Source organism: Musa acuminata, chromosome BXJ3-1, assembly GCF_036884655.1.
Source record: "Musa acuminata AAA Group cultivar baxijiao chromosome BXJ3-1, Cavendish_Baxijiao_AAA, whole genome shotgun sequence".
In the NCBI taxonomy this organism is placed as follows: Eukaryota; Viridiplantae; Streptophyta; class Magnoliopsida; order Zingiberales; family Musaceae; genus Musa; species Musa acuminata.
This window is the reverse complement of record NC_088349.1, coordinates 24,988,321-25,016,238: the sequence shown is the minus strand read 5'-3', so window position 1 is coordinate 25,016,238 and position 27,918 is coordinate 24,988,321. Positions and strand designations below refer to the sequence as shown.

General features: G+C 35.6%; 2 protein-coding genes across 6 annotated transcripts; both read left to right on the top strand.

The window, feature by feature from the left end:
• Positions 1–5,063: 5,063 nt before the first annotated feature.
• Positions 5,064–7,257, top strand: LOC104000039 (cell division cycle 20.2, cofactor of APC complex-like). The gene has a single exon (XM_065135971.1). The coding sequence runs from the start codon at positions 5,761–5,763 to the stop codon at positions 7,054–7,056; it is 1,296 nt and encodes a 431-aa protein (XP_064992043.1). The 5' UTR covers positions 5,064–5,760; the 3' UTR covers positions 7,057–7,257.
• Positions 7,258–8,596: 1,339 nt separating this feature from the next.
• LOC135628334 (protein FREE1-like) lies at positions 8,597–26,674 on the top strand. Of its 5 annotated transcripts, XM_065134948.1 has the most exons (14): positions 8,597–8,847; positions 9,646–9,698; positions 10,829–10,880; positions 13,665–13,742; positions 13,838–13,923; positions 15,814–15,937; positions 16,373–16,438; positions 16,535–16,645; positions 18,322–18,414; positions 18,609–18,636; positions 18,730–18,800; positions 18,935–18,997; positions 19,524–19,585; positions 23,578–26,674. In XM_065134948.1, exons 6-13 carry the CDS (start codon positions 15,896–15,898, stop codon positions 19,536–19,538), a joined length of 489 nt encoding a protein of 162 aa, XP_064991020.1. In that variant the 5' UTR covers positions 8,597–8,847; positions 9,646–9,698; positions 10,829–10,880; positions 13,665–13,742; positions 13,838–13,923; positions 15,814–15,895; the 3' UTR covers positions 19,539–19,585; positions 23,578–26,674. The 5 variants fall into 5 exon arrangements, 3 of the variants coding, with proteins under 3 accessions (XP_064991020.1, XP_064991019.1, XP_064991018.1); XR_010492822.1 differs by lacking the exons at positions 8,597–8,847; positions 9,646–9,698; positions 10,829–10,880; positions 13,665–13,742; positions 13,838–13,923 and having other exon boundaries at positions 14,943–15,937; positions 23,578–23,793; positions 26,402–26,674; XR_010492821.1 differs by lacking the exons at positions 8,597–8,847; positions 9,646–9,698; positions 10,829–10,880; positions 13,665–13,742; positions 13,838–13,923 and having other exon boundaries at positions 14,943–15,937; positions 23,578–25,453; positions 26,402–26,674.
• The last annotated feature ends 1,244 nt before the right edge of the window (positions 26,675–27,918 follow it).

The window sequence follows — 27,918 nt, the reverse complement described above, 5'->3', positions numbered from 1 at the left end:
ATACAGAGGTATGATCGAAGCAGCTGGAGAGTTGGACTGCTCCAGAGCTCATATTCGCTTAAGGGAGCCCGACAAGTCAGAGGACAAGGTCGAGTAAGCGAACGTTGCTACCAAGGAAGCTAAGGAGAACAGAATCGGTGCAAACTCTACAACGTGATGGCAGAGGCCATGCATGAGAGTTGCAGTCTGTCTTTCCATCGACCAAACGGACTGCTTGGAGAACACAGTGGTGTTGAAGCAGGGGGTCGAAAGGGGTGAGGAAGCGACGACGAGTCCAGAGGGACTTAGCTACCCAAAATCAAGCATTAGTTAGAATGGAGGTGGACTCAGAGGAGTGCCACGGAGACATCTCTACTGATTATGAAGGAAAGGGATACAGAGGCGAGGCGACGGATAGTAGGGCCATGGGCATGGTAGCGCCATGGTACCGCAGAGACGGGACTTCCGTGCAAGTCATTGATCCCTTGCTCTCACGGAGGGAGAGCGCTTGGTCGTGAAAGGGGCCGAGGAGGTGGAGCATGCAGAGGCAATCTCCAAGTACCGAGACAAGGCTGAAGGGCAAAGGCCAAGAAACTCCGTAAGACCGGTGTCAACAAGTTTCTCATCAAGATAGCCGTAAGTGAAGGACTTCGGGTCATGCAAGAGTGCACGACCAAGGAACGAAGCAGGCAGTACGCGGTGCTGTACCTTTGCTACTCAGTGGAGTAGGCGGCAGGGTTGATGGAGAAGACGGTACAATCCTAGAGGCGACCTCATCTATCAGAGAATTACTCCAAGTTGGGGTGAAAACTTCCTGCATTCCAGAAGTTCAATGGCATTGAGAAGGTGAATCACAGTAACTAACTCAACGCAAGGAGTGCAAACACTTCAAGTGCTTCAGAAGTGTGAGCAAAGAGCAGGCGAAGGCCAGTAACCAGCTCGATGCATGAAGTACAACCTCGAGGAGGCGGGCGAAGTCAAGTAACTTTTGCCTTCTCAACTCTTAAGAGAATGGGCGAAACCGAGTACCCCAATTCTCTTATCTATCCAGCAGAGGAGCGCTGCACAAGTTCAAAGACCCTTCGAAGATAATGGAAGACAATAGTTGTCAAATCCTCACCAACGGTGATCAGTGCTACTGAGAGTAGATTGTCCGCCTCATTTCCCAACGAAATGCCAATCGAAAGCGGAAGTGATGCGAACCTACTTGGATGTGACAACTAACTGAAAGAAGAGTCAATAAGCAGATTTTGTGGAGGAAGGACCCAAAACTTTAGAAGTTTGCGAGGCGATGCTCGTTAAAGATCCAACAAGCATCCACCCAGTTCAAGCAGCATGTGGAAATTTTGAGAGACTGGCGCACTAAGGATGGTCTTTTCCTTCATTTGGTGGATCCGTAGGAATCAACGAGGATCAATACAACTCAGCCAACCCCACACCAGAGTCAAAGTCATTGGCGAGTTGAAGCAGCATGGCGGATCAAAGGTTCGACTACTCAGAAACAGCAGCGAAGAGCAGCTGGGAGCCAGGAGGCGCATTGCAGCTGGAGCGGAAGATTGAAGACTCAGCAAAGGCGAAGAGTTGCAGTGTTCACAAAGGCTTCGACGAGGACGTCGAAGGGATAAGTGGGGGAGAATGTAACGGACAAACTTCTAAATAAGATGTTGGATGTAATGCTTATGTCTGTCCGTTGTCTTTTGGCATGTTCATGCCTTATACAGCAGGTAGAGGGGCGGCCGAAGGCTAAATAGTCCCATGTTAGTTGGGTTGGTGGCCTCTTTAGGCTTGTAAATAAAGGTTGTGTCATGTGGACACGTGCGAGAGCTTTTCGATCTGTAATGGACCATTTTACCCTTTGTTGTGCCACTGTTCAGAGCTTGTAAAGTATGTTTGTAATTTGCATTGTCTATGAAGTGTTTTTCGGACATGTTTGCTTGTGGATCCCGATTGAGGCGTTCTCTTTAACCCGTTCTCTCTTTTGTTGGTCCTAAGGGACAATGGGAGGCTTCGGGGAGGTTGACCTTTGCGGACGGACGCGCGAGGGTGCCGCACGCCTTAGGCAAAACCAGCTAAGGTCGTGACAAGGTGGTGGTACCACTAGACTGGGCGATGGTACCGCCCAGAACAGGCGGTGGTACTGCCAGGACCCGGAAAACTAGCGATAAGATATTTTTAGGCTCCAAGTTTGAATCAACTTGAGGCCTATAAATACCCCTCTCATCCCTAGTTAACCTACACAAGAATTGAGAGTTAAAAATAAAAAAAAAGCTGTTGTAATCTTGTGTGAACTCCTCTGAAAAATCTAAGTATTAGAATAGTTTGAGAGAGGAGTAAGTGGGGGTGTAAGGATTCTCTCCTAAACCAGGTAAATGGAGAAAGAGATGTAAAAGGTGGTTGGCCTTCGGATATTGAAAGAAGACCGATAGCGGTTACCGGTGGCCTCGACGGAAGAGGAATCGGTAGAGTGGATGTAGATCACGATGACCGAACCGCTATAAACTCGGTTGTTGTACTATTTACCTTTACTACAAACTTACTTGCTTTACATCCATTACGCTCTTCCGTACGCTTTCAATTTTAAGTATCTTTCCAAAATCGACTTTAATCGAATGAGAGATTTCGAACCGATGTAATTTTTACCGTTGCAGTAATTCACCCCCCTCTTAGTGCCGACTCGTTTCTAACAAGAAGTTGTAGCATTGGAATAAGTGTTACAACAACACTTGTCCTAGAGGATGTTGGAGAGCAAATAATGGAGTTCTAATATAAAGCAAGATAGCCAAGGTTTGAGAGGAAGTAGAAAAGTTGACAAAGGGGTTTAATTTATGGCTGAGGTGAGCATTAGAGTACTAAGAGACCGAAAGAGCATGAGAGAAAGAAGAGTCAATTGGATTCAATTTCAACGAAGAGAAGTATATTTGATAGCTATTCTAATAGTAATCAATGGGGTCGGATTAATCAATGGGGTGCCTTCGACCGATCCAACATAATAGCGAGAAAGAGGGATGACAATATTTTAAGAGATTGTTTTGTATACCACCTTTTAGAGTGGGGTGACTAATCAGGAAAAACCTATAACATAGGTATTTTCCCAAGCAATCACCTTTCTTAATATACTATCCAATTGTTGTAAATAATTTTATTAATATCAGTTATTACCATTCTTGATATTTTTTAGCATAATGTATTTTCAATATTATCATTACCTTTTAATACTAATTTTAATTATATTTAAAAATAAAAATATGAGGAATTTCCATAAATGCCATCTAACCTATCAAAAAGAAAAATATAGTGTATTTTCACATCTCATTAAGTTGTAGCACTCCTTGTATTTCATTACATATTAATAGATCAGATATTTTGCATTGGTTGGCAGTAAAATCATTTTCAAATTAAATATGAAAATATATATTTTAACTTCAGAATGCTTATGTCAAAATTTTAAAGTCTATCATTTTAACTTCAGAATACTTAGAATACTTATTGATTGGACCTCAAACTTTCACCAAAAATGGACAAACAACTCGATAATAAATACATAGGATTTAATATTGTTTAAGATTTATCAATTTTTAAATCCAATTTGACATATTTTTGAATTAATTTTATGAACAAATTTAACCACATACATTAATCAATTTAACCATTGGAATATATTCATTTCATCTCAGACTTTCACCAAAAATGGATGATAGTATCTTAATAATGAATCAATATTTTTTTTCTAATTTTTGGCAATATTAGAGATTTTTTGCAGTATAATTCGGGATATTTTGATATTGTTAACGAAAATAAATGCAACCAGCTTCATTTATTAATGTATCAATAAAAATGAAGTTCATTATACTCTAGACTTTTACCAAATATGAGATACAACATTTGAAAAGTGAGTCAATATTTTTTCGAAATTTACTAATTTTAAGATTTTTTAAGTTTAATCTAGCATATTTTTTAGGTGAAGCGACATGGGTGAGTATGGAAGGCATATAAGGCGATGAGGGGTAGTAATGAAAGAAAGGGAGAGATCGCGTATGGCTAAAGACAGAGAGAATAATAAAATAGTATATAAAAAAAGTGAATATATCCAAAAATTAAGAAGATATTAACGATGAGGAAAAAGAGATAAGAGCGTGATGGGAGGCGAAAAGACCAGTGATATCAATATAGGAGAGAAAGTAGTGGAGGAAGGAGAAGATACCATGTGAGGCATATTTGGTTCGGATAAACTAGTTTGGTTCATTTCACAGTTAAATCATCTAAACTATATAATAAAAGTCAAGAACAAGAGCATACTTATTCTATTACCATATTGATCACATAATATTTGATGGTATTTATCTTTTTCTATAATAATTATTTTTAAAACATATCAACGGAAGCTATTTTTATCGGAGCAAGGTAAATAATATTGTCTTACCATGATATTGAGTTTTGATCTCGTCTATTGATGATAACAAAAATTTATATAGTATCTGGCATAAGCTCATGATACCGTTAGATGTATAATGTGTTGGAATCAAAATTATTCTTATGTCGAAAAAAATTACTAAGTTTAACATTATTGTTAGAATCTTATTTGTCATATATGAATTATCATATTGTGAGTTGATGATCATAACATATAATACTAATGATAATTTTATTGGTTTATAAGTATTAATTAAAAATGATAATATCAACAACTACAAAATTAGGATTTTCTTTACATAGACAAGTAAATCTTATTTCTCATATATGATATGATCTGCTTTCATCTCTACTTCCGTCTGAGTCTGTTCTCTAACGTATTTTATCGTTGAAGTGAAACGGTCAATTACAAGCAATTGTTGCTACCTCTTCGACGACAGAATTCCAGAGGAAATTGTAACGCAACAGAAATTTGACGGTGATTATGTGTATATAACGGTGCGATTTCAATGCCGTTACCTTATTAGTTAAACATAGCGGGACGTTTCAACGTCAGTACACATTGGTCGGTTGAATATAACGGCACGATTTCACGATATAACACAAGGCTGGGTCGGTGGCGTCTATATAAGCCGAGACCACCCTGTTTCGCATCTCATAACCTCTGTCTTCTCTCTCGCGCGCTCTTCTCTCGGCTCTCCTTTTGCTCTCTTGGCGATCTCGTCTTTCTGCGAAGGTCGGAGCTGCTCTCCGACGAAAGGACAAAGCTTCGAGCGATCGTTGGCTGGGAGTGAGCGTCCTCTCCTCCGATTTAGGGGAGAATTTAGATTCTTGTCGTGGTGATCTCATTCCTTTACCTTTGCTTGAGGTTTCGTTTCGCTTCGCTCTCGAAATTTTTTAGGGTTCAAGATATTGTTGAATTTTGATGATTTGGCTTCGTTTTGATTGATATAATTGACAATTTCGGTGACCAAAAATCAGAAAATTTGTTGTTCTCGGGGTTCTCTTTGATCAATTCTTCGTTAGGGGAGTGAGCGTCCTCTCCTCCGATTTAGGGGAGAATTTAGATTCTTGTCGTGGTGATCTCATTCCTTTACCTTTGCTTGAGGTTTCGTTTCGCTTCGCTCTCGAAATTTTTTAGGGTTCAAGATATTGTTGAATTTTGATGATTTGGCTTCGTTTTGATTGATATAATTGACAATTTCGGTGACCAAAAATCAGAAAATTTGTTGTTCTCGGGGTTCTCTTTGATCAATTCTTCGTTATCGATCGTCTGGGTTTTCAAGTTTCTTTTGGGAAGTTCGATCTTTCTGGTTTTCTTGTTCGTCTCTCGTCACCTCGGCGTTTCTCGTTCTGGTTTCGATTCGCAAGATGGCTTCTTCTCGTTCCAGGCGTGTGGAGTACGACCGCTTCATCCCGTTCCGATCGGCGATGGACATGGACTTCGCGCGCTGTGCTCTAACCATGCCTTCCAGACCTCAGCGTGATGGTTCGATAGAATCCCCATCGAGTGTGGCGTACCAAAAACTTCTTGTTCAATGTATTTTTAAGAACAGATCTCGCATCTTCGCATTCAAGAGTGCACCCGAATCACCGGCCGACAAGGTGTCCCAATTTGACGAGGACAATCGACCGCACAAGAAGCAACAGAGGCGAATCCCAAAAGATGCAGATAGGGTTTTGGCTGCTTATGATATCTTAGATGATGATAGGTTGAATCTACTCGACTGGGGAAGCAATAACGTGTTGGCGATTGGCCTCAATGACAAAGTGTGCCTATGGAATGCTGCGAATAAGTCTAGTACAGAGTTTTCACGAGCCCTAGAAGACAACAGCCCTGTCACTAGCATCAGCTGGTCCCCAGACGGCAAAGTTCTAGCTGTGGCATTAGGCAATTCAGATTTAGATCTGGTTGATGCAGCAACAAGACGTGTGTTGGTTGGGATCCAAGGTGACAGCCACTCCTTTGTTTGTTCACTTGCGTGGAGAAGTAATGCAATCTTGACGGTTGGGAGATCCGATGGTAGTATTGTTGATTATGACATTAGAAAAGATGACCGGGCCATCTGTGACTATAGAGGGCATCGACTAGAAGTTTGTAGTCTTAAATGGTCCGAGTTGTTTGGGCGGTATCTGGCAAGCGGAGGGAAGGACAAACTTGTGCACATATGGGACACCCGCATGGCTGTTGCAAATCACCATCCGCGCCAACATCAATTGCTTCACAAGATCAGCAACCACACTTCCACTGTGAGGGCCCTTGATTGGTGCCCTACCAGGAGCAATCTGCTGGCTTCTGGTGGAGGGCGCAATGATCATTGCATTAAGTTTTGGAATGCTGTTAATGGTGTTTGCTTGAACTCGATTGATACCGGCTCTGAAGTTTGTGCGTTGTTGTGGGACAAGAACAAATCTGAATTGCTGACCTCTCATGGGTTTCCAAACAATCAACTCACCCTATGGAATTACACATCCATGATGAGAAAAGCTGAGCTTTTTGGTCATTCATCTCGTGTTCTTTACTTGGCTGGGAGCCCATTGGGAGGTGTAGTAGCTTCTGCAGCAGAAGATGAGACACTCAAGTTCTGGAATGTCTTTGAGACTCCCAAACCACCAAAACCTGAAGCAAACACTGTGCCCTTTGCCCAATTTAGTGTCATAAGATGAAAATGCTGATGGTTGGAAAATACTACGAGAGTAATACGAAAAACTTCTTTAGTGCTTGACAAGAAGATCCATTGTTGATAGCGTTGCATAGAGCAGTTTGTGGCATCAAAGAGGCAACATATTTTCATACAAACATTATACATTTAAGATCTTCGGATACGAGTGCAAGCGCATAAGTTAAGTAAGAAATTTACAACCATGCTTTAATTTTTACAGCATTTTAATAGGTTTATTATACAACAAACCAATGTGGTTGCAGTTGCAAGTTTGATTTTTGTATCCAATTTTTCTTTCAGCTTTGCATATATCTTGGGTATAACCTTTACCATATTGATGACACATACAATCTATAAGCACTACATTATTGTTGCTATATTTTATGTGTTCTAGTTTTAATATTTTTATCCATGTTACATTCTTATTGTATGTTTTTAGGTGATTTGTTAAATCTTCCTTCTTTAAATTTGAGAATCTTCATGTTGACTTCTCAAGTACTAGATGAAAATGCTGATGGTTGGAAAAGATTATGAGAATAATACAGAAGACTTCTCTAGTGCTTGAGAAGAAAATCCATTGCTGGTAGCATTGTATAGAGAAGTTTGTGGCATCAAAGAGGCAACATATTTTCATACACGCATTATATATTTGTGATCTTTAGATATGAGTGCAAGTGCCTAAGATGGAAAATTTAGAACCATGCTTTAATTTTTACAGCATTTTAGGTCTATTTACAACGAGTCTATGTGGATGCAGTTGCAAGTCTGATTTTTGTATCCAATTTTTCTTTCAGTTTTGCATATATATTTGCTATAACCTTTGCCATATCGACATGCAATCTATAACCACTACATCATTGTTGCTATATTTTATGTGTCCTAGTTTTAATATTTTTAATCATGTTACATTCTACTATTATAGTTCTGTCTTTTTATGTAAATTTTTTTTTTCCTTATTTAAATTTGAGAATCTTCATGTTGATGTTATTCTTTGTTTGTTTATGCTAATTATGCATAATTAGACCAACGAGGTAGCTGTTTATATATTTTTTTTGTTTCTGCTGAGTTGTGGTTTCTTATGATTTTAATGTAGTCACCAGAATTTCAGACTTTTTTTGCTGTTGAAAATACTGGTTATAAAGTGTATAATTTTGAATCTTAAATGGTTTCAATATGTTACTATATAGTGAATAACCTCCAAGTAAGATATAAGTTCAAGAGTGAAATCCAAGCTTAAAATATTTCAATTTTAATAGGATATGTCATAATTTCTGTAGAATGCAGTCATCATACCTATAAGAACTGCAAACCAAATTGAATATTTAATAGTAAAGAGATATCAAACAAATAATTTTATGAGTTTGTTAAAGATGAGGCATTATGATTCTGTTTATTACGTTTTTTTTCTGTGATATAAACAGAGGCTCATGGCTTCCATTAATAGACTGTCTTCTGCTGGTCTCAAGATTGAACCTGACAAATGAAGTCAAATAGGATATTATAGTGATAGTGTCGTTCTAGTCCTTTTGGATTATAGTAATAAAAAGATCTTTGTTGAGTCTGAAGGTTCTAATTTGTGATTATTTCGGTCTGCAGGATTTTTCTTGCTGATTAGCTGTTGCATTGTAGCAGACTAGTAGCAATCTTCATGAGATTGTTAGAGAAGCTTGCTAAGTTTCATACAAATGCTCACCAACTAATGATATGGCTACTGTTTCAGTATTTTGAATTATGCTATTGCAGTCATCTTTCACGAGTTTCAGTATCCACGTGCTGTAGTTTGAATCTGCTACTTGTGAGTATAAAACTGACATCTGAATTGGTATTTCTTCATGCCACCTTCCCTGTTTATTTAAGGAGAATAAGCTTTCAGCTGCTGTTGTGATTATTAATTTTAATTCCTAATATCATATATGTAAAAGGTTTAAATTGACATGATAATTCCAGTTGAAACATTTAAGTGATTGTTTTTTTGAGTCATTTAATTGACATGCTTATTTTGGCCCAGTTGTGTGGCTTTGACCATTCTAGTTAGTTTGGCTTGAAGATTTTCAACCTAACAAAGCTAATCTCAGATCTGAAATCAAAATTGGCATCAGGTCCAGTATTTCCTGTTTGATTGAGCTCAAATTGGAGCATTTATAAACTCCATAGTTCTTCCTATCTGTCATGTCCATCCTTGTCTAGCTTTATTAATTAGGAATTTTGCTACATAGTTTACTTAATGCTAACCAGATTCAGTTTTTCTTTCATATCAAATTTTGTGTTGTTCATGAGTTGATATGCAACATGATGTGCACTTCTTTTTGTCAACTTGGTAATCATATCAGTGCAGGCCCCATTTGTTTTCAGTTTTGTACAATAGATTTGCCTAACATCTTTTGATTACAATCATCGTGATGATTAAGTATCACAAATCAAGCATTTGTTAATTGTTTTAGATTTGTGATGCTTTAGATTTTCCTAACATCGCAGATAATTTCACCTGCAACAACTTTTTTATAGACTGCCATTTGTGATGCTTTAGTCATATGTTGAGGCTTATCTTTCTTTTATTTTATGATCAAGACACATTCTTTATTTGTTCATTCAGGGACAAAAAGACCTGGAGCATTGATGCTTCACTTATTAGAATTTGAGAATCAGGTTTGAGTATCATTTTTTGTTGAAGCTATTATATTAGCCCTTTACTAGAGAATATCTCTAGTGGTTTCTCAAATTTGATTATTGAAAAGTCTAGTTTATTACTTGCTCTTCTGGCTTGCCTTTTAACATTCTATAACCTTGCTTGTGAATTATTGACAATTACTATACAGGAATTGTGACTTCTGTCAGTCTTTCTGTTAAGAAAGAAAAAAGAGACATTATCTCACTCTTGAATTGCATCCTAGATATTCTTTTATCACAGATCATTTATGAATAATATTTTTGGACACATTTAAATTTCTTTAGCCTTTGGTTTTTCTCTTTTATTTGTGTGTTTTTCACTTTGCACTTTTCTGGCAAAATATATTTCAAACTGATATTTAGATCATTTTGTCATCATTTTAAAACTAAAGAATTTTCATATTAAGAATATAGGTTTGTCTAGAGGAAGCCTACCTTGTTAGAGTTGAATGTAAAGGCACTGAATATATAATTCATTTTCTGTTAATGAATCACTTGAAGAATTTGCACAATTAGCTCATGCTGTTACACTTATCGAAAGTATGTTTCTATTTCCCCCATTGAACATGATGCAACGAATAGTTCTATGGTTATTCTAAGTGTGCATTTCTAGAGGTCTAGAATCTAGGGGTATATTATTGCTTTGGCTGTCATTTAATGATGAAATTTAGAAAATATATCTTTCTATCATTAGTAAACTCTACTGTTCTTTCTATGTATCATGTCCATCCTTGTCTAGCTTTATTGAATAGGAATTTTGCTACATAGTTTTATTTGATGCTAACCAGATTCAGTTTTTCTTTCATATCAAATTTGTGTTGTTCATGAGTTGATATGCAATGTGATGTACATCTTTATGTCAACTTAGTAATCATATTAGTGCAGGCCTCATTTGTTTTCAGTTTTGTACAATAGATTTGCCTAACATCTTTTGATTATAATCACTATGATGATTAAGTTAGCAAATTGCTTCATGGTTCATGCTACGCAGATAATTTCACCTACAGCAACTTTCTTATAGACTGTCATTTGTGATGCTTTACTCATATGTTGAGGTTTATCTTTCTTTTATTTTATGATCAAGGCACATTCTTTATTTGTTCATTCAGGGACAAACATACCCAGAGCAAAGATGCTTCACTTATAGAATTTGAGAATCAGGTTTGAGTATCTTTTTTTATTGAAGCTATTATATTACCTTGACTAGAGAATATCTCTAGTGGTTTCTCAAATTTGATTATTGAAAAGTCATTAGTATTTTACTTGCTCTTCTGGCTTGCCTCTTAACACTATGTAACCTTTCTTGTGAATTATTGACAATTACTATATAGAAATTGTAACTTTTGTTAGTCTTTTTGTTAAGAAAGAAAAAAGAGACATTATCTCACTCTTGAATTGCATCCTAGATATTATTTTATCATAGATCATTTCTGAATAAAATTTTTAGACACATTTCAATTCCTTTAGCCTTTGTTTTTTCTCTTTTATTTGTGTTTTTTTCAATTTGCACTTTTCTGACAAAATATATTACAAACTGATATGTAGCTCATTTTTTCATCATTTTAAAATTAAAGCAAGGTTCGCAATACCGTACCGTACCGGTATTTCGATCTGGGCTCGGTACCGGTACGGTAGGTATACCGAGCGGTACACCCAGGTAACAGTGCCTCGGACCGGTAACAGTCGGTCTGCGTACCGAAAACCTATCGGACCGGTACGTACCGCCCGTACCGGGCGGTACGACTCGGTACGGCAGACCCTGAATTAAAGAATTATCATATTAAGAATATAGGTTTGTCAAGAGGAAGCCTACCTTGTTGGAGTTGAATGTAAAGGCACTGAATTATCAACATCATCATTTGCTGTTGATGAATCACTTGAAGAATTTGCACAATTAGCTCATGCTGTTACATTTGCCAAAAGTATGTTTCTATTCCCCCATTGATCATGATGCAGCAAATAGTTTTATGGTTGCTCTAAGTGTGCATTTCTAGAGGTCTAGAATCTAGGAGTATATTATTGCTTTGGCTGTGTCATTGAATGATGAAATTCAGAAAATATATCTTTCTGAGGCATCTTTCTGACTTGAACTCCATTCTTTAATCTTACATAGGAAATATTTGATTGATGTCGCTTATCTAGTCCTACATGACATGTCATATTTAGTAATTTGTGCATCTCTTTATATATGTCTCCTTCAAGATTCATAAAAGTCATCCAGTGTTGTCAACAACACTAACAGGTGAAGACATCATGGATAGCTATTGTCATCCATTGAGATGTTGTATAATTGGTTATATTTATTGGGGTTGTATAATGTTGAGTTTTTCAATGGTTGTGGTTTAAATTCAAATAGTCACAATCGTAGTTGCTTTCTATCTGGTTGAATAAGCTTTGGTGTTGGTGGGTTCTTTGGTTACGTTAATGTCTCTTGAAGCTAGGGAATTGGGTTAGAGAAATTAAAAAAAAAAATCTGAGAATCTCAAAAAGTCTGAAATTATGAAAGAAAATGTAATTTTCAAATTTTTTTGTGGCCTTAAATAGAAATATTAAATGCAAAGCTACCTTTTTTGTGATCTTGGAGTTCTCTCTTGGTGGTTGTTATTCGTCATATTCTTGAGAAGGATTAGTGACCATATGACACTCCTATAATATGGGTTATTTGCTTTCTCCTTTTCAAAATTTCTATGGAATAGTACAACCAAAATTTAATGATCTATAAATTCTTCTCAATCTTAGATTTTTTCTAATTGAGTGTGTTTGTTCTAGCGAAATTAGGGAGTAACTTATTGACTAGATGACACTCCTATAATATGGGTCGTTCCATTCTCCTTTCCAAAATTGCTATGGAATAGTATAACCAAAATTTAATGATCTATGAACTCTCCTTGACCGTGGGTTTTTCCCAATTGAGTGTGTTTGTTCTGATGAAATTAGAGAGTAACTTATTAATGGTTTTATTCTCTTCATTTCTTGGGTAACCACAATTGCGATATGTAGAATGAATTTTCTTCATTGTCAGGTCTTATGCTGTCTAGTTTGAACTTACAGTAGCTTTCTAGAGTCCAAAGTTTTGTTTAGGCTTGCTTATTGAAATCAAAGGCTTCATATTGGCTCTAGAAAGGGTGATGAAGCCAAGTGTGCAATCCAAGCCCTTGATATTGAATGTGTAATTTTATCAGGAAGAAGTTTCTATGCATTTATGATATAATTATTATGTAGTCATTAAAGCTCTCTAATGTTGTATTTTATATTGCTTACTATGCTTTAACTAAAATGACTTTACTAGCAACAATATGAACTAAAATGACATTACTAGGGGTGAGGAAGGGAGGAGGAAAGAGGAAGAAAAATAGAGGTAGAAGGAGGCTATGGTGGAAGAGGAAAAGAAGATGAGAACACTTGGCGGTGGTTGCACAAAGAGCAAAACAGGCTTATGAGGAGACACGAACCTTAGAAGGAGAACCAGTTCAAGTAATTTTAAAAGAAAAAATGGTTTGATTCGGGTCTTCGAAAAGGGAAAACGAGCCTAGCATTTTTTTTACAAAAAAGGTAAAAAACCATACCATACAGCCTGAAATGAGGTAGTCCACGTCTTAAATCGTGCCCGGACAGTCATTATCAATCAAACTAACTAAAATTGAAATCAATGAAAATTGTGTTGTGTCTCAATTTCTGATGTAATTCATTACTTTCTGAGTTACTTTCTGCCATTTGGTAAAAAGTGGGAAAGATCAGTTAATTTCTGCCATTTAAATGTATTTTATAAATGTAATGAAATCTTCTAGCTCACCATTTTAGAGAAAGAGTAATGCATAGTTGGTAGAAAATTTCTGTCAAGATTTCTTTCAAGTCGAGTATATCTCAATTAAGACATATTTTTATGATGTTTGATGATATCTATCATTTGTTGTCTATATCTAATTATCTTACACTTTCATTCAGATTTGTCGATGATATTTCTTTAATGTTGAAAACGATAGAAAACTTCACAAGCATGGATAGTTTTAGTATCTGAATAGTGTAAGTTACAAAAACTTCAATGCATTATATTCAAATAGTATCCTTGTCTTTTAATTGTCTTTTGCATGGATTTAAATAGTGTGCTTCTACTGCAGTACCTTCGACTATGGATTGGTTTCAGACCATACGGTCCGACGCTAGTTTGTTTTGTTTTTTCTATTATCTTTTCAGGTGATATCAGGTATGACCCAATATATTAGTACCATGCTGGTCTCATAGAATATTGAAACTGATATTAGAGAGATTCTAGACCTTGTTGTGTATATTTATTTTTTTTAAGGAGTAATTTTGATGCATCTTTGATTTGAATTAACCTTATTTCTGGTAACGTATGGAATGTTACTTCTAGATGATTGTGTAACTTAGAGAAGGCACTTGGTGGGGACGTTAAGATGTATGATGGAACTACTCTCATTGTCAGTATCTTCAACCAAAAGAGTGCAAAATTCATGAAGCAGCCTTACAAACAAGTGCCCACTAGGCTTTTTTCAATTTTAGCTATTTTAGATTTCATGGGAGCCAATGTCATGTCACTAAACATGCATTTGTTATTCATTTTTAGTGTTTGACTTCCCTGCATTAGATGTTATTGTTGCTTGTTTCATTATACCTTAGCAACCTAAAAGTTAGGGATGCAATCCTAGAGACACATTATATGTAATCCAAGTTACAAATATTGTATATATTATTGCAGAACTCTTAGGGTCTGCTGAAATAGAAGTTGCATTTGACCACAACAGCAAACATGATGACGGATAACTCAATTTCTGATAGTTTGAGAAATTTTGAACATTTGTTTTTTGATATTACAGTATGGCTCTTTAAGTCAAGTCGTTGATGGTTTGAGCAATTTAATTATTTCCTTTCATATAAATTTTTATCTAAAAGATTCTCTTCCAATCTCTTGGTAATTTTTTACTTTCCATTTATTTTCTTTTAATACGCTTGTTAATGAAGTTATCTCTTGATCTTCGAATGTCTTCCCTTATGAAGAATGCCATCAAATCATTTTCTATTATGATCATCTGTGCTAACTAGTTCATATATTGATTAGAAAATTGAACAGGAAGTAAAGCCATATACTTGGACATACTTATTTCCATTTCTACAATTGTCATTTTCAAATTCCTACTAGGTTTTTCAGGTTTTATCTTATTTAAAAGAAAGATTTAGTTTTTATTCTCTCTCTTGTAAGGAGAATATCCGTCCAAATGTTTTTAACACCGCCGATGTCGGTCCCAAGCCCGAATGAAAAAGGTGGAGGGTTGTGGAAGGCCGCTAAGAGCCAGCTTGAAAAACATTTGAGAACTCATATGCATGATCTTAACTGTTTCGTAATAAACCTAGGTCATCATTGAGATTAGATGTGAGACAAGATTGTCTGGAAGAAAACTATGATATTATCAGCTGGGACTAATCATTTGCTCACGAGACATGAGACATCTGGTCTAAGGGTAAACCCTATGTATCTGAGAGAAAAATTAGAAATCTTGTCGTTCAGTATATTGGCAGATTTACGATAATTTGAATTTTCAAGACCCAACATCACTATCTATTTTTCGACCAGATACTCTAAAATCATACAGTACTTTCAGATTTACCAATTATTGTTCTTTGATCTCACAAAACACATAGAATCATCCTCTTATTTCAGGTTGATCATGTTACTAGAGGATCTGCACGGCCCAAACTTATCTAACCTTGCCTGATCTTAGTATTGTGCAAAACATGTCAAGCTCAAGAAGAAACAGCAGAAAGATCAGTTCTTCATGGCAAACCATTAATCCTTATTTTGTTAGATGAGTAGCTTCTCTTTTGAATGTAGATAACTTTCTTGAACTCCTTGAATTACTGGTCAAATTCCTGCTACAGGCATTAATTAGATATTTGGACTTCTTCTGACACTATAGATCATTATAGTGTCTGTAATTGTAAATAAATTTTCTCTCAATATGTCACTCAAACTTCTTAGCTATTTTGTTTCTTTTTTTGGTTGTAATCTTTACATGTTTCCATAGTATCTTTTTATGTATTTCAATGTCATTTGTGCAAATATGGGTGGAAATGGTAGCCTAACCAAAGGCGAAGAAGCTGCTGATGCTAGCAAGGTATCTGATCAATCAGCTGAAAGGAAAAAAAGTTTGGTGGACTGGATGAACTTGATTAAACCTGCTAATGGGGAGAAAGATCACTGGGTAAGTTTAGATGCTTTTTCTTTGGTTATTAAAGAATTTTTTCAACTTGATATTTGTTGGTGTGAAAAAATGATTATTCTCGAGATACTTTCATTTGTTTTTGTGACTTAAAACCTTATTTGTTTCTGGAGCTGGTGCTGGCTCTATTGCCTTTTGTTGATTTTATATTGTTTGCTGCATATGAGAGGCTGAAGTGTCCCTTTTTTTTGTGATGTATTTTGTTTATGTATTCATATATGCTGGTTGTTTTGGTCAAAGAAGCTATTAGTAAATCTGGCTTGCAATGTATACTGAATGAGACTATCCATATTATTGACTGGCCAGCTGGGTATCTTAATTTTTGAGTTATTGTTGTATTTCCCTTGATTCAAAATTGCTATTACGATTCTTATGATCTGCAGTAGTTGAAGCATACCTGTATTGCCATACATTTAGGTTCCGGATGAAGCTGTTAGCAAATGCACATCATGTGGATCAGATTTTGGAGCTTTCAATCGCAGGGTGATGATTTTCATCTAATCAGTTTTCTTTTCAATGTTGTTTGATATCACAATTTTCCTTGTGATATAGCATGACAATTCCATTCTTTACTTTCAGCATCATTGCAGGAATTGTGGTGATATTTTCTGCGACAAGTGCACAAAGGGTAGAATTGCTCTCACTGCAGAAGAAAATGCTCAGCAAGTCCGAGTTTGTGATAGATGCATGGTATATTAACTGGTTTATCCTTTGCTTTTAACATCGTTGCTCAAATTGGTTTTTGTACTTTTGATGATGTCATTTCTTACTCCTGAAAATTGATGCTTGTAGAGATATGCAGTTTTAAGTTTGAACTATGTCAGGTTGGTCTTCACTGATAATGTATATTAAATAGTGGTTCAAATTTAGGTGTCTGCATAACCTTTTGGGTTCAGGAGAAAGTTTCGGTTGTTGATATTCTGGAAGTCGAGATGATGATGGTAATAAACATTATTTAAGTCTTTTAAGATATTATATTTATAATGGGTCTTCTTCTAGCAGTAGTTATTTGTTGTTCCAATCTCATATAAAATCTGATGTATCGTTGCTAAAAGGAGATCTTTTTCTTTTTTGGAAGCTAGGTTTGCTAAAAACATTTTACCCCTCCACTGACCCTGACTGTCTTTTAAAGAGATTTGTGTTTTTATAAGGATCCTCCTTGAAACAATCTGCAGTGATAGACTCATATATTTTAGTATTATCATTAATCATAAGGGTGAAGAAAGTGGTTTTTAAAGAAAATATGATTTGTTTAGCCAATTGAGTGAATTACTTTTCATTTTACATCTTTATTGAATTTCCATCCAGAGGATTTGCTGCAAGTCCATTAGCTAGATTTTGCACCTTAGGTTGATAAAACACTGTTATCAGCCAGCGGTAGTCTCGCTTATATTATGGCGTAAATTGTCTTAGTTGATCAATATTGTATTCTTTGTTCAAGGATGTTCTACAAAAGATCTAAACTAGTTCTTACATTATGGCTATTATTAGCCAGTGGTGGTACACTTACATCATAGCTTGAATTGTCTTACTTGAACATTCTTTTCTTTGTTCATGGATGTTCTACAAAAAATTTGAACTAGTTTGTCCTCGAGAAATTCACTGTCTTGTCTTGTGTTCAGGCCCTCTGAGTTCATATCAGGGTCTGCTGTACCGAGCCGTATCGCCCGGTACGGGCGGTACATACCGGTTCGATAGGTTTTCGGTACGCGGAACGACTGTTACCGGTCTGTAGCAGGGTGTACCGCTACAGACCGGTAACAGTCGTTCCGCGTACACCCGGGGTTTTCCAACTCTGTACACCCAGGGTGTACCGCTCGGTACACCTGGGTGTACCGCTCGGTATACCGTACCGTACCGGTACCGAGCCCAGGTCGAAATACCGGTACGGTACGATATTGCGAACCTTGGTTCATATTACATGTAAGCATTAGAGTTGGCAAGTTGCTTTTCATTTGTGAACTTAGTGTTGACTTGTCACCAAATGCTGACAGGTCACCAATTTTGATTAACTTTCACTAGAGAAAGGTGTTGTCAATGGGGCCAGATTATGTACTTTGTGGTTGCTGAACTAATTTCTTGGGATAGTGAAAATTACTGAATTAACTTTTGTGAACTATGTAAATCTCACTGTCATGTGAAATTTAATTTTGTATAAAGCTTGAAAATTTCGTTTTTCTTCACATATAGTGTAGAAACTGTGGAAATAAAACAGCCCTAACATGCTTGATCTGCTAATTTAAGTACTGAAACTTAAAATTGCATGGTTGTTAGTATGAATGTTAGATATTCTGAGCATTAACTAAAAAACACGACTTGAGAAGTGATTTGCTTGATGTTACATGGGAGTCTCTCACGTTGAATAGGTAGAAGTTTCTCAAAGGTTACGCAATGCAAAAGAAGCTGTCAGCAAACCTGCCGGTCTGCAAAGTCATGAAGATCTTGCGCGAAGGCTTCAGGTGCAGTCTTTTTTATTGCTATAGACCATCATGTTTAGACAGATGTCTCGCTGTGGTACTTTATATGGAGGGCATATTTTTCTCACTGTTGGAAAATGATCCATTTAGCCAGCTTTATTAGTTCTTGCATCTAACTTCTTTAACCCAGATATTATGATGAATAATTAAGGTTTTGGTCTTGATTTTTGCAACAGGAGGAATTGAACAAGAATCGTAAGTCGGGTACTTTACTACTATATTGTAGAACATTATACTATGTTTTCTGATATAACATATACTACTATTGACTAATTTATGGTAGTACCTATTTCATAGGTTCAAATTCTGATGAGTCTTGGAAGCCAACGAGGGAAGTAGCATGTCCCATCTGCACAGTCCACCTTCAGGTCTATAATATCAGAACTTTTATTTTTCTGCAACATGATAAGCTTTCTCCTTATCTCTTCATCTATTTTCCAAACTGGAATTTTGCTGATGTGTTGTTAGGACTGAATTCTACGATATTTACCTTGAGTTTCAGGTGCAAGTTCCTGCCTCAGGCTCCCAAACAATCGAATGTGGTGTCTGTCAACACCCTTTCTTGGTCAGTGCTGATTGATATCTGATTTCGCCTTGCCATGCCATTGCAATTTCTATCCTCCTATAATTCTCTTTGACAAGCAGTAGCATCGCACATGCTCTCTGCGGTCACCTTGGTTGTATACCCAAGTTGCCTGCATTTTTGTAAGTGAACTTTCGTAAGCATTCACCTCATAAAAGGTCAAGTGTGGAAGCTATGTTTTCCGAGAGTAGTGTGAAGATGAAAACCAGGAACTGGATGAGCAAATAAATAGTAATGCTTGTAATGACTGTTGGTGTGCAAAACTTGTTCGGTGACCACATAGATTTGTTGGTAGGAATTGCTTTTGGGCACAATTCGTGGCTACTATGGCGGTGAAGTAAACATAGTGATGAGTGCTTTTGTATGCTTTCATATAGAAATGATAACTGTCATTGACTTTTACTACCAACTTTATTTTTTTTTTCCTATCAGAAATGTAATTCTATGATATTCTATTTCTTTCTTTTTTGACTTAAGAGAATATTTCATAGATGAGATTATTTGACAGGTTGATGCAGGTTGAGTCAGCCACAGCCCCACATCGAGTCAATAAACCGTGGCCGGTTTCAGGTTTCATTTACTGCATTCTTCTTTTTCCCTTGTTTGAGTTCTGCAGCCTTCCATCTATGAAAATGGTTTGTAGTTAAACTAAGGAATTTGATAGATGCAGACAACTTCATGTTTTGGTTGTCTCATTCTATTTGTTCCTATCTACTGCTAATATCCTATGCCAATTTAATGTATTCATGCAAAGCTCAAAAAAAACTTATAGATATGCCGACGTTGTTAGTCTTCATCAATTGATTGTTATAATGAACTCAAATTGATATTAATATTAGAAACATAACTTGTCAAACAATCATCGTTAGTAAAATGCGACAGAATAAAAATATGAATCAATGTCTTCATTATGATTGTTGTTGTTGCTAATTAAAACAACTAGGACATTATAAATGATAGGATCTTTGTAATATCAGATATGTAAATCAGGCACAATATACAGATGATATATCATGGGTATATAAAAATATAAATAGTAAAATATATATAATTTTATACTCGAAACCACCAAAACATGTGTGTTTGTGAAAATTCTCTAGTCAAACCACTCTAAAAAAAATTTCAATGAACAATAACTTGGCACAAATTATTGAAAACATTTGATTATCAGTATAAAAATAATAGTAGACAAATGAATCAAAATATGCAGATTGACAAATAAATAGTGTTTCAGAAAATCAACATAAGATTAACTTGGTTTGATAAATTTCTACCTATATTTATAGAAAAAAATTGAATTCTTCATTATATAAGATTAACTATGAGGTTTTTTGAGTTATTCTCCCTCACATGATTTTTTTTTAACATCTTCTTATATAAATCTAAAGTACTTTTCACTTTAACTCTAGATCTCCGAGAGCACTTAAATGTCTTACTTTTTTCTCTCATCAAAATCTTGAGATTTATTAGAATAAATCGTAATTCACCTAGAAATTTTAATTTAACTAGAAAATTTTTTCAACTAAATTGAATATAATTAGAACTCCTAAAAAACTTACCAAATCTAAGGAGAATCTTTTATTCAAAATCTATAATTGGAGGACATTTGATTGATTATATAGGGAGAGAAGTATGACAATTATGCAACTATAATTGTGTTTGACAATCAAAAGAGCTGTCCTCATCAACCACTCAAATGCTGTTGAAAAAACTGATTATAAATTGTATAATTTATAATCTGAAATGGTTTCAATAAGTTAGTATATAGTAAATAATCTCCGTAAAAGATAAATTCAAGAGTGAAATCCAAGCTTAAAATATTTCAATTTTAGTATGATGTGTCATAATTTCTATTTTAAAAAACAGTCATTAGACCTATGAGAATAGTAAACCAAATTGAATAATATAATAGTAAAGAGATATCAAACAAATAATTCTATGAGTTTGATGAAAATGAGGCATTATGATTGTCTATTATGGTTTTTTTTTGTGATATGAACAGAGGTACATGACTTTCTATGAATAGACTATGTCTTCTGCTGGTCTCAAGATAGGGCTTGACAAGTTCTAAATTGTGGAAGTTAGCTTACTATATCAACAGTTAACAAATGCTTGATTATAGTGATAGTATAGTTCTGGTCCATCTGGATAAAAGGATCTTAGTCGAGTCCAAAGGTTATAATTTGTGATTATTTTAGTCTCTGGGATTTATCTTTTGCTGAATCAGCTGTTGACTTGTTAGAGAAGTTTGTTAAGTTTCAATTAAATGCTCACCAACTAATGACATGGCTACTATTTCAGTATTTTTAATTATGGTGTTGCTATCATTTATCACAAGTTTCAGCATCCACACCTTGTGGTTTGAATTATACGCCTTGCAAGCATAAAACTAACCTCTGAATCAGTATTTCTTCATGCCAATTCTCAGTTTATTTAATGAGATTAAGTTAGCAACAGCTCTTGTGATTATTGTTTGCAATTCCTAATATCACATATGGTAAAAAGTTTAAATCGACCACAGCCCTCACGGGAGGGCTTGCCGCTATCGCTTGTAGCCCTCGAGCGAGGTTTGTTGCCGCACCTTGGTCATTAGTTGCATAGGGACTGCATAGCCTCCTCGCACCCCTTCCTCGTCAGCATGGTCTCTTGGGCATCCTTGCCATTGGCTACAGCCTCCATTGTTGGCCGCGGATGTTGCACCTTCATCGTGGGTCCTGCGAGGGGGTCGATTGGTCCGGTAGAGGGGTCAATTGGTACGGCGATGGCATAACTAGGGGCTAGGTGGAGGGTGGTGGCTAATGGGAGTGGAATGTTCATTTTGACAAAAAGAGGTACTCTCTAGGAAATTTTCATACTTTGGGTGTTATCTCGAAAATTCTCAAACTTAGGAGTTTTTTCTGAAAATTTACCCCATATATGTGTGTGAGAACCAGTTTTGCATTCTATATTTGATGAGACTAATTACATTATTCTCCTGGTTTGATTTAATTTTATGATTCATTTTGGATGTCGTAGTTGTTTGTGAGCTAAAACTTTATGGGTATAGTCAAGGTTTGCCATACCGACCCGTACCGCCCGGTACGAGCGGTACGTACCGGTCCGATGGGATATCGGTACGCGGACCGCCCGTTACCGAGCGGAACGAATAATAATAATAAAATAATATATATATATATATATATATATATATATATATTAATAATTTAAATAAAATCGAGGCGACGTCGCGTCGCCTCGGCGATGTCACCGAGGCGACACGACGTCTCCTTTCTCGGCGATGTCGCCGAGGCGACGCAGCGCCTTTCTCGGCGACGTCGTCGAGGCGACACGACGTCGCCTTTTTTTGCGACGTCGCCGAGGCGACACGACGTCGCCTTTTTCGGCGACGTCGCTATATATATATATATATATATATATATATATATATATATAATTTAAATAAACGTCGCCTCGGCGACGTCGCCCCGTGTGGGGAAGGAAAAGGCGACGTCGCCGAGGCGATGCGACGTCGGCCAATAAAAAAAAAATATATATTATATATATATATATACATATATCACTCGGTATACCGCTCGGTATACCGAGCGGTATACCGTTCCGTACCGTACCGAGAGATCATCGAAACTCCGGTACGGTACGAAATTTCAAACCTTGGGTATAGTGCACCTTTGTTTTTTTTTTTTGTTTTTGCTGCAATAACCTATAATTCTTCAACTGAACCATGAGAGATACACCGAGTATGCAGGTCCATCTGTTGAAAGGATTTGGATTGCCATGTACCAGGATTATTACCAGGATTATTTTCCACAAATCTAGTTATATGTTTTTTCTTTTGTTTCTTATTTCTTGTCCAGACATTTTGTTCAGTTATTTTTGCATTAAATGCTGAAATAATTGGAGATGATATGTTTGATATTAGTTACTGGTAATTCTTTTGTGTTATTGTTTTCCACATGCTCAACATTGCTAGTTGCTTAGATTAGGTGATTCAACAATGAGTTTATGAAGAAGCTTACATTAATTAAAATTTTCTTTGGACATACCATGTGAATGCATACAGTTTCTTTTCAAATCAATTTAAGACTTGATTTAGTGATTTTGTACGACAATCTATGTTTTCGTTGTGTAACATTGTTGGTCAACATGCTGTTTGTAAATTCTAGGTGATAAATTTTATTTTGCATTTTCTTTCTTATCTCTAGCTCTCATCATCATAAGATTGATCTCTGGGATTTTAGTCCGCATAGCTTCTGCATATCTCTTTGAAGCATATACAGATTTGGTATCTTCCGACACACTCTATTTGGGATTCCAGTCTACATTAGCTACTGGAAAATGATTTTTAAATTTTTTTCAATCATTAATCCCTAATATTCTTCTAAATGAGATAAGTGGGAGGGGAAATGTTTTGATTTGTTTTGTGAGAGAGCATAATTTATCCTAATTCTAGAGTGATATTCCCATCAAATACTTCCATCTGCACGAAGATAATTCTTATTTGATGATGTTTGCATGTTTCTATCCTTTAGCTTTTGTATCAAGTTATGGTCATACAATTCCAGGTTACAGCAAGAAATCCATGCCCGGTGCTTTTCAGACATGTATTATGGTTCATCATCATAAGTCTGAATGTACTGGATCAATCAGCAGAGTTAATGGACAACCATTAGAGGTTTCACGGAAACAAGGACTTCATTGGGGAAGTTCTTTCTTTCCTTTCTCGGCCTTACCCTCGGTCAAATGCAATCAGATTATGCAAGGTAGAAATGGCTGCCACGGTAAGAGGCTTTGGTTACTACAAAATTTTGGGAATTCAAATGTATGCAGTTGTCTCTCCCTGTGCAGTAAGATTTTTTTCCTATTATTGAAGTCCTTGGTGCTTATTTGCTACCTCCACCTTTCTGCACAACAAAAATGGTCTACAGATTGGAGGAACGCCATTGTGGACCTTCTATATTGGTTTGGTATGAAGCCCCCATTCAGCACATAGGCTGGTCTTTCCATGCTAGTTGGTAGATATCATGTGTCAAGGTTGGCAACCTTCTTTCCAAAATCTTTGCATCAAAATGCAAGTGCAGCCAAAAGAAGCAAATGGCAGACCCTGTTGAAAATATCATATGTTCGTTGCTGCTAAATCAGTGGTCTGATTTAGCCTTGAGATTGTTATTTAAGTTGCTGCTAAATGAATTCTTCCCATGAATCAGAATCTGTTCATGGGAAGAATTCATTTGTAAAAAGTACAAAAATCAAAACCAAAGCATAGCACAATCTACACTTTGGCGGGCTTCATGTATTGACTCAACCATGATTAGTTGACTATGATGAAAAGCTCAGAATAGATCTATTTTTAAATTATGGTAAAAAAAGTTAAAATGTTGTCGGCTATAGATGTCAGATTTGAAGTTGAGTGGAAGTAGTCCTATTGTACCTTTTCAAAAATAAGCTCATGGTGACATCTAGATGAGTGGAATATTGAACAATACATATATGAAATTTCACATTGTCTCTATGAGCAGGGTTTGATGTCTCCTCTAATGTTGTGTTACGTTTGCCTTTGCCTGGAATTGGTGTTCCAAAATCATTGCCAAAAGGTTTTGTGTCCTTTTTCAATATTTGTGACATTTCTTTATTGTATTATCAGTTTTGTGTATTTTTGGCATAAGATAAAGATACTTATATAGGTCATTAGAATCCAAAAACAAAGCCAAAAAATCATGGATCCTTTTCTTATATACGTGTTCTGTTGCATCTTTCTTGTGTGTCCTTGCATGTGATAACATATGGTTCTATAGTTTATTATACTCTAAAACAATTAAGTGCTACTTATGGTTATGGATATATATGATTATATTTTAGGATTATTTAGATACTGCAGAATTCAGATCATATCTACAACCTCCTAAAGGACAAATGGAAGTTATCTTGACGAATTATATTTTCAGTATTCTGGAATGTACATTTCTGCATGCACAGACCTTAAGATATCGACTTAATCCAGCTTGGTACAGTATAATATTTTTTCATGATTGTATTATGCTTCAATCTGCTGATCACAATAACTTAAATAACATTCTTTTGGTCGATGTACTTCAGGATGTAGATTGTTTGGAACATGCCAAATACAACACTAGTAATGATGTGGAGTATCTGAAAACATAAAAACATTTGTGAGGCAGTTGCTCTACAATCCTAGACTTCTATCTGCATGTCCCGCAGCTTTTGTTGAAGCAAAGCTCTGTCAAGTTGAACAAGAGCGTGAGCTGAATTAGCAGATTCAAAAACAGTCTTGAAACTTTATGTTCACATTGAACTTGATTGTTTATTTAATTGTGTGGATGTACCTGTTAAATTTATGAAATTTGTTTTCATGTTGAAGTGTAGTGATGGCCTATGTAGGATGTGAGAAATGTCGACTGTGAGAAAATCTTCAAACTCAAGGTTTAGTTCTCGTCTCCATTTACAGTCTGAAACCATTTATACTAGCTTTTGTCAAGGTTTCATATGTTCATTTGCTAGGTTTCTCCCAAAAAATCATGAATCAGAAAACGATTTGTGGTTCATTCTATGATTGACATTTCATATCTTGTTGAATACTGGTGGCGAATTCTTGGGTAGGTTTTTGTTTTTCTTTTGACCTTTTTAATTAATATATCTTATATACAAAATATAGATCTTATTGTTGCTAGTGTTCACAACCAAGCAGGTTAGCCTTATAGTTGCACTCTCTCGAAAGTTATTTTCACAATGGAAACTTAATATTGCTCTGAAGGTAAATTTGGTAAAAAATATATAATTTTTCCACGAAAAGCTTTTTTTTGTTTTTTTTTTACGAAACGTCCCTTCATAAATATTTTCTTTTTACCTTTTTATCTCTGTATAAACCTGTGGATCTTAGACCACCTATTCAAGTGTATAGTTTGGTTTAGTAAATGTCTTTTGTATTATCAGTTTTGTGTATTTTTTGCATGAGATAAAGATACTTATGTAGGTCATTAGAATCCGAAAACAAAGCTAAAAAATCCTGGATCCTTTTCTTATATACGTATTCTGTTGCATCTTTCTGGTGTGTCCTTCATATGATAACATATGGTTCTATAGTTTATTATACTCTAAAACAATTAAGTGCTACTTATGGTTATGGATATATATGATTATATTTTAGGATTATTTAGATACTACAGAATTCAGATCATATCTAGGAAGTTATCTTAACGAATTACATTTTCAGTATTCTGGATTGTACATTTCTGCATGCATAGACCTTAAGATATCGACTTAATCCAGCTTGGTGCAGTATAATATTTTTTCATGATTGTATTATGCTTCAATCTGCTGATCACAATAACTTAAATAACATTCTTTTGGTCGATGTACTTCATGATGCAGAGATTGTTTGGAACATGCCAAATACAACACTAGCAATGATGTGGAGTATCTGAAAACATAAAAACATTTGTGAGGCAGTTGCTCTACAATCCTAGACTTCTATCTGCATGTCCTGCGGCTTTTGTTGAAGTAAAGCTCTGTCAAGTTGAACAAGAGCGTGAGCAGAATTAGCAGATTCAAAAATAGCCCTGAAACTTTATGTTCACATTGTGAACTTGATTGTTTTGTTTAATTGTGTGGATGTGCCTGTTAAATTTATGAAATTTGTTTGCATGTTGAAGTGTAGTGATGGCCTATGTAGGATGTGAGAAATGTCGACTGTGAGAAAATCTTCAAACTCATGGTTTGGTTTTCGTCTCCATTTACAGTCTGAAACCATTTATACTAGCCTTTGTCAAGGTTTCATATGTTCATTTGCTAGGTTTCTCCCAAAAAGTCATGAATCAGAAAACGATTTGTGGTTCATTCTATGATTGGCATTTCATATCTTGTTGAATACTGGTGGCGAATTCTTGAGTAGGTTTTTATTTTTCTTTTGACCTTTTTAATTAATATATCTCATATACAAAATATAGATCTTATTATTGCTAGTGTTCACAACCTAGCAGGTTAGCCTTATAGTTGTACCCTAATTCGGGGATAATATTTTTATTTATAAAAGATATTAAAAGTTTAAAGGATGCTTATTTTAAAGGTGTCTCATTAGTTTCTAAGGAATTCAATATTGAAACCATTAGGACTGAGGCTCTTGTTAGAACTCATTTGGAAAATGGCTTGATCTCATCAAGAGTGAGAGTTAAAAATGTGCTCCCTATTAGAGTTTTGAATTTGAGGAAGGGAAGAGATAGAGGTCCAGTTGCTTGGAAAAGCTTTCTTTTGTTTATTTTTTACGAAACGTCCCTTCATAATTTTTTCTTTTTATCTTTTTATCTCTGTATAAACATGTGGATCTTAGACCACCTATTCAAGTGTGTAGTTTGGTTTAGTAAATATTTTTTTACTAAACTTCAAAATAGGTTTAAAGTCGATTTAGGATATATATATATATATATATATATATATATATATATATATATATATATATACAAATAAGAGGTCATGGGCTTCGAAGCATATCCAAGTGCATAGGAGCGTAATGACCTATAAAGATTGATATAATTATATGCTAAACAATTAGAGTTTATATCAAAATGATTGAAGCGAATAACATATAATCATGAAGTTAAGGCCTTAATATCTAAAATAACATTATTTAGAGTCCAAGGAGGATCTTTGTCGAAATTAATAATATTAATGAGTTGAAGTGAATCGATAAAGCCTTTCAAATGATGTAGATGGAGGAGCAAGGCTTGCTTTAATCCCTCCAAAATTATCATTCCCTCGGCCATGAGTGGATTGGAAACACAAGGAAAGCCACTAGCCATCAGTAGGTTGCTTTCAGGATCTTTGAGAGCAAATCCACCACTTTTACCCATAGAAATAGGGCTATGAGAATGATCACATTCCAAACTAAAAGG

Excerpts from the sequence above, each read along its gene's own strand:
- LOC104000039 (XM_065135971.1), top strand. The coding sequence starts at position 5,761 with ATGGCTTCTTCTCGTTCCAGGCGTGTGGAGTACGACCGCTTCATCCCG.
- LOC135628334 (XM_065134946.1), top strand. The coding sequence starts at position 15,770 with ATGTATTTCAATGTCATTTGTGCAAATATGGGTGGAAATGGTAGCCTA. Across the intron at positions 16,439-16,534 it reads TTGGAGCTTTCAATCGCAGG|CATCATTGCAGGAATTGTGG; the intron begins GTGATGATTTTC and ends CTTTACTTTCAG. Across the intron at positions 18,801-18,934 it reads TCTGCACAGTCCACCTTCAG|GTGCAAGTTCCTGCCTCAGG; the intron begins GTCTATAATATC and ends CTTGAGTTTCAG.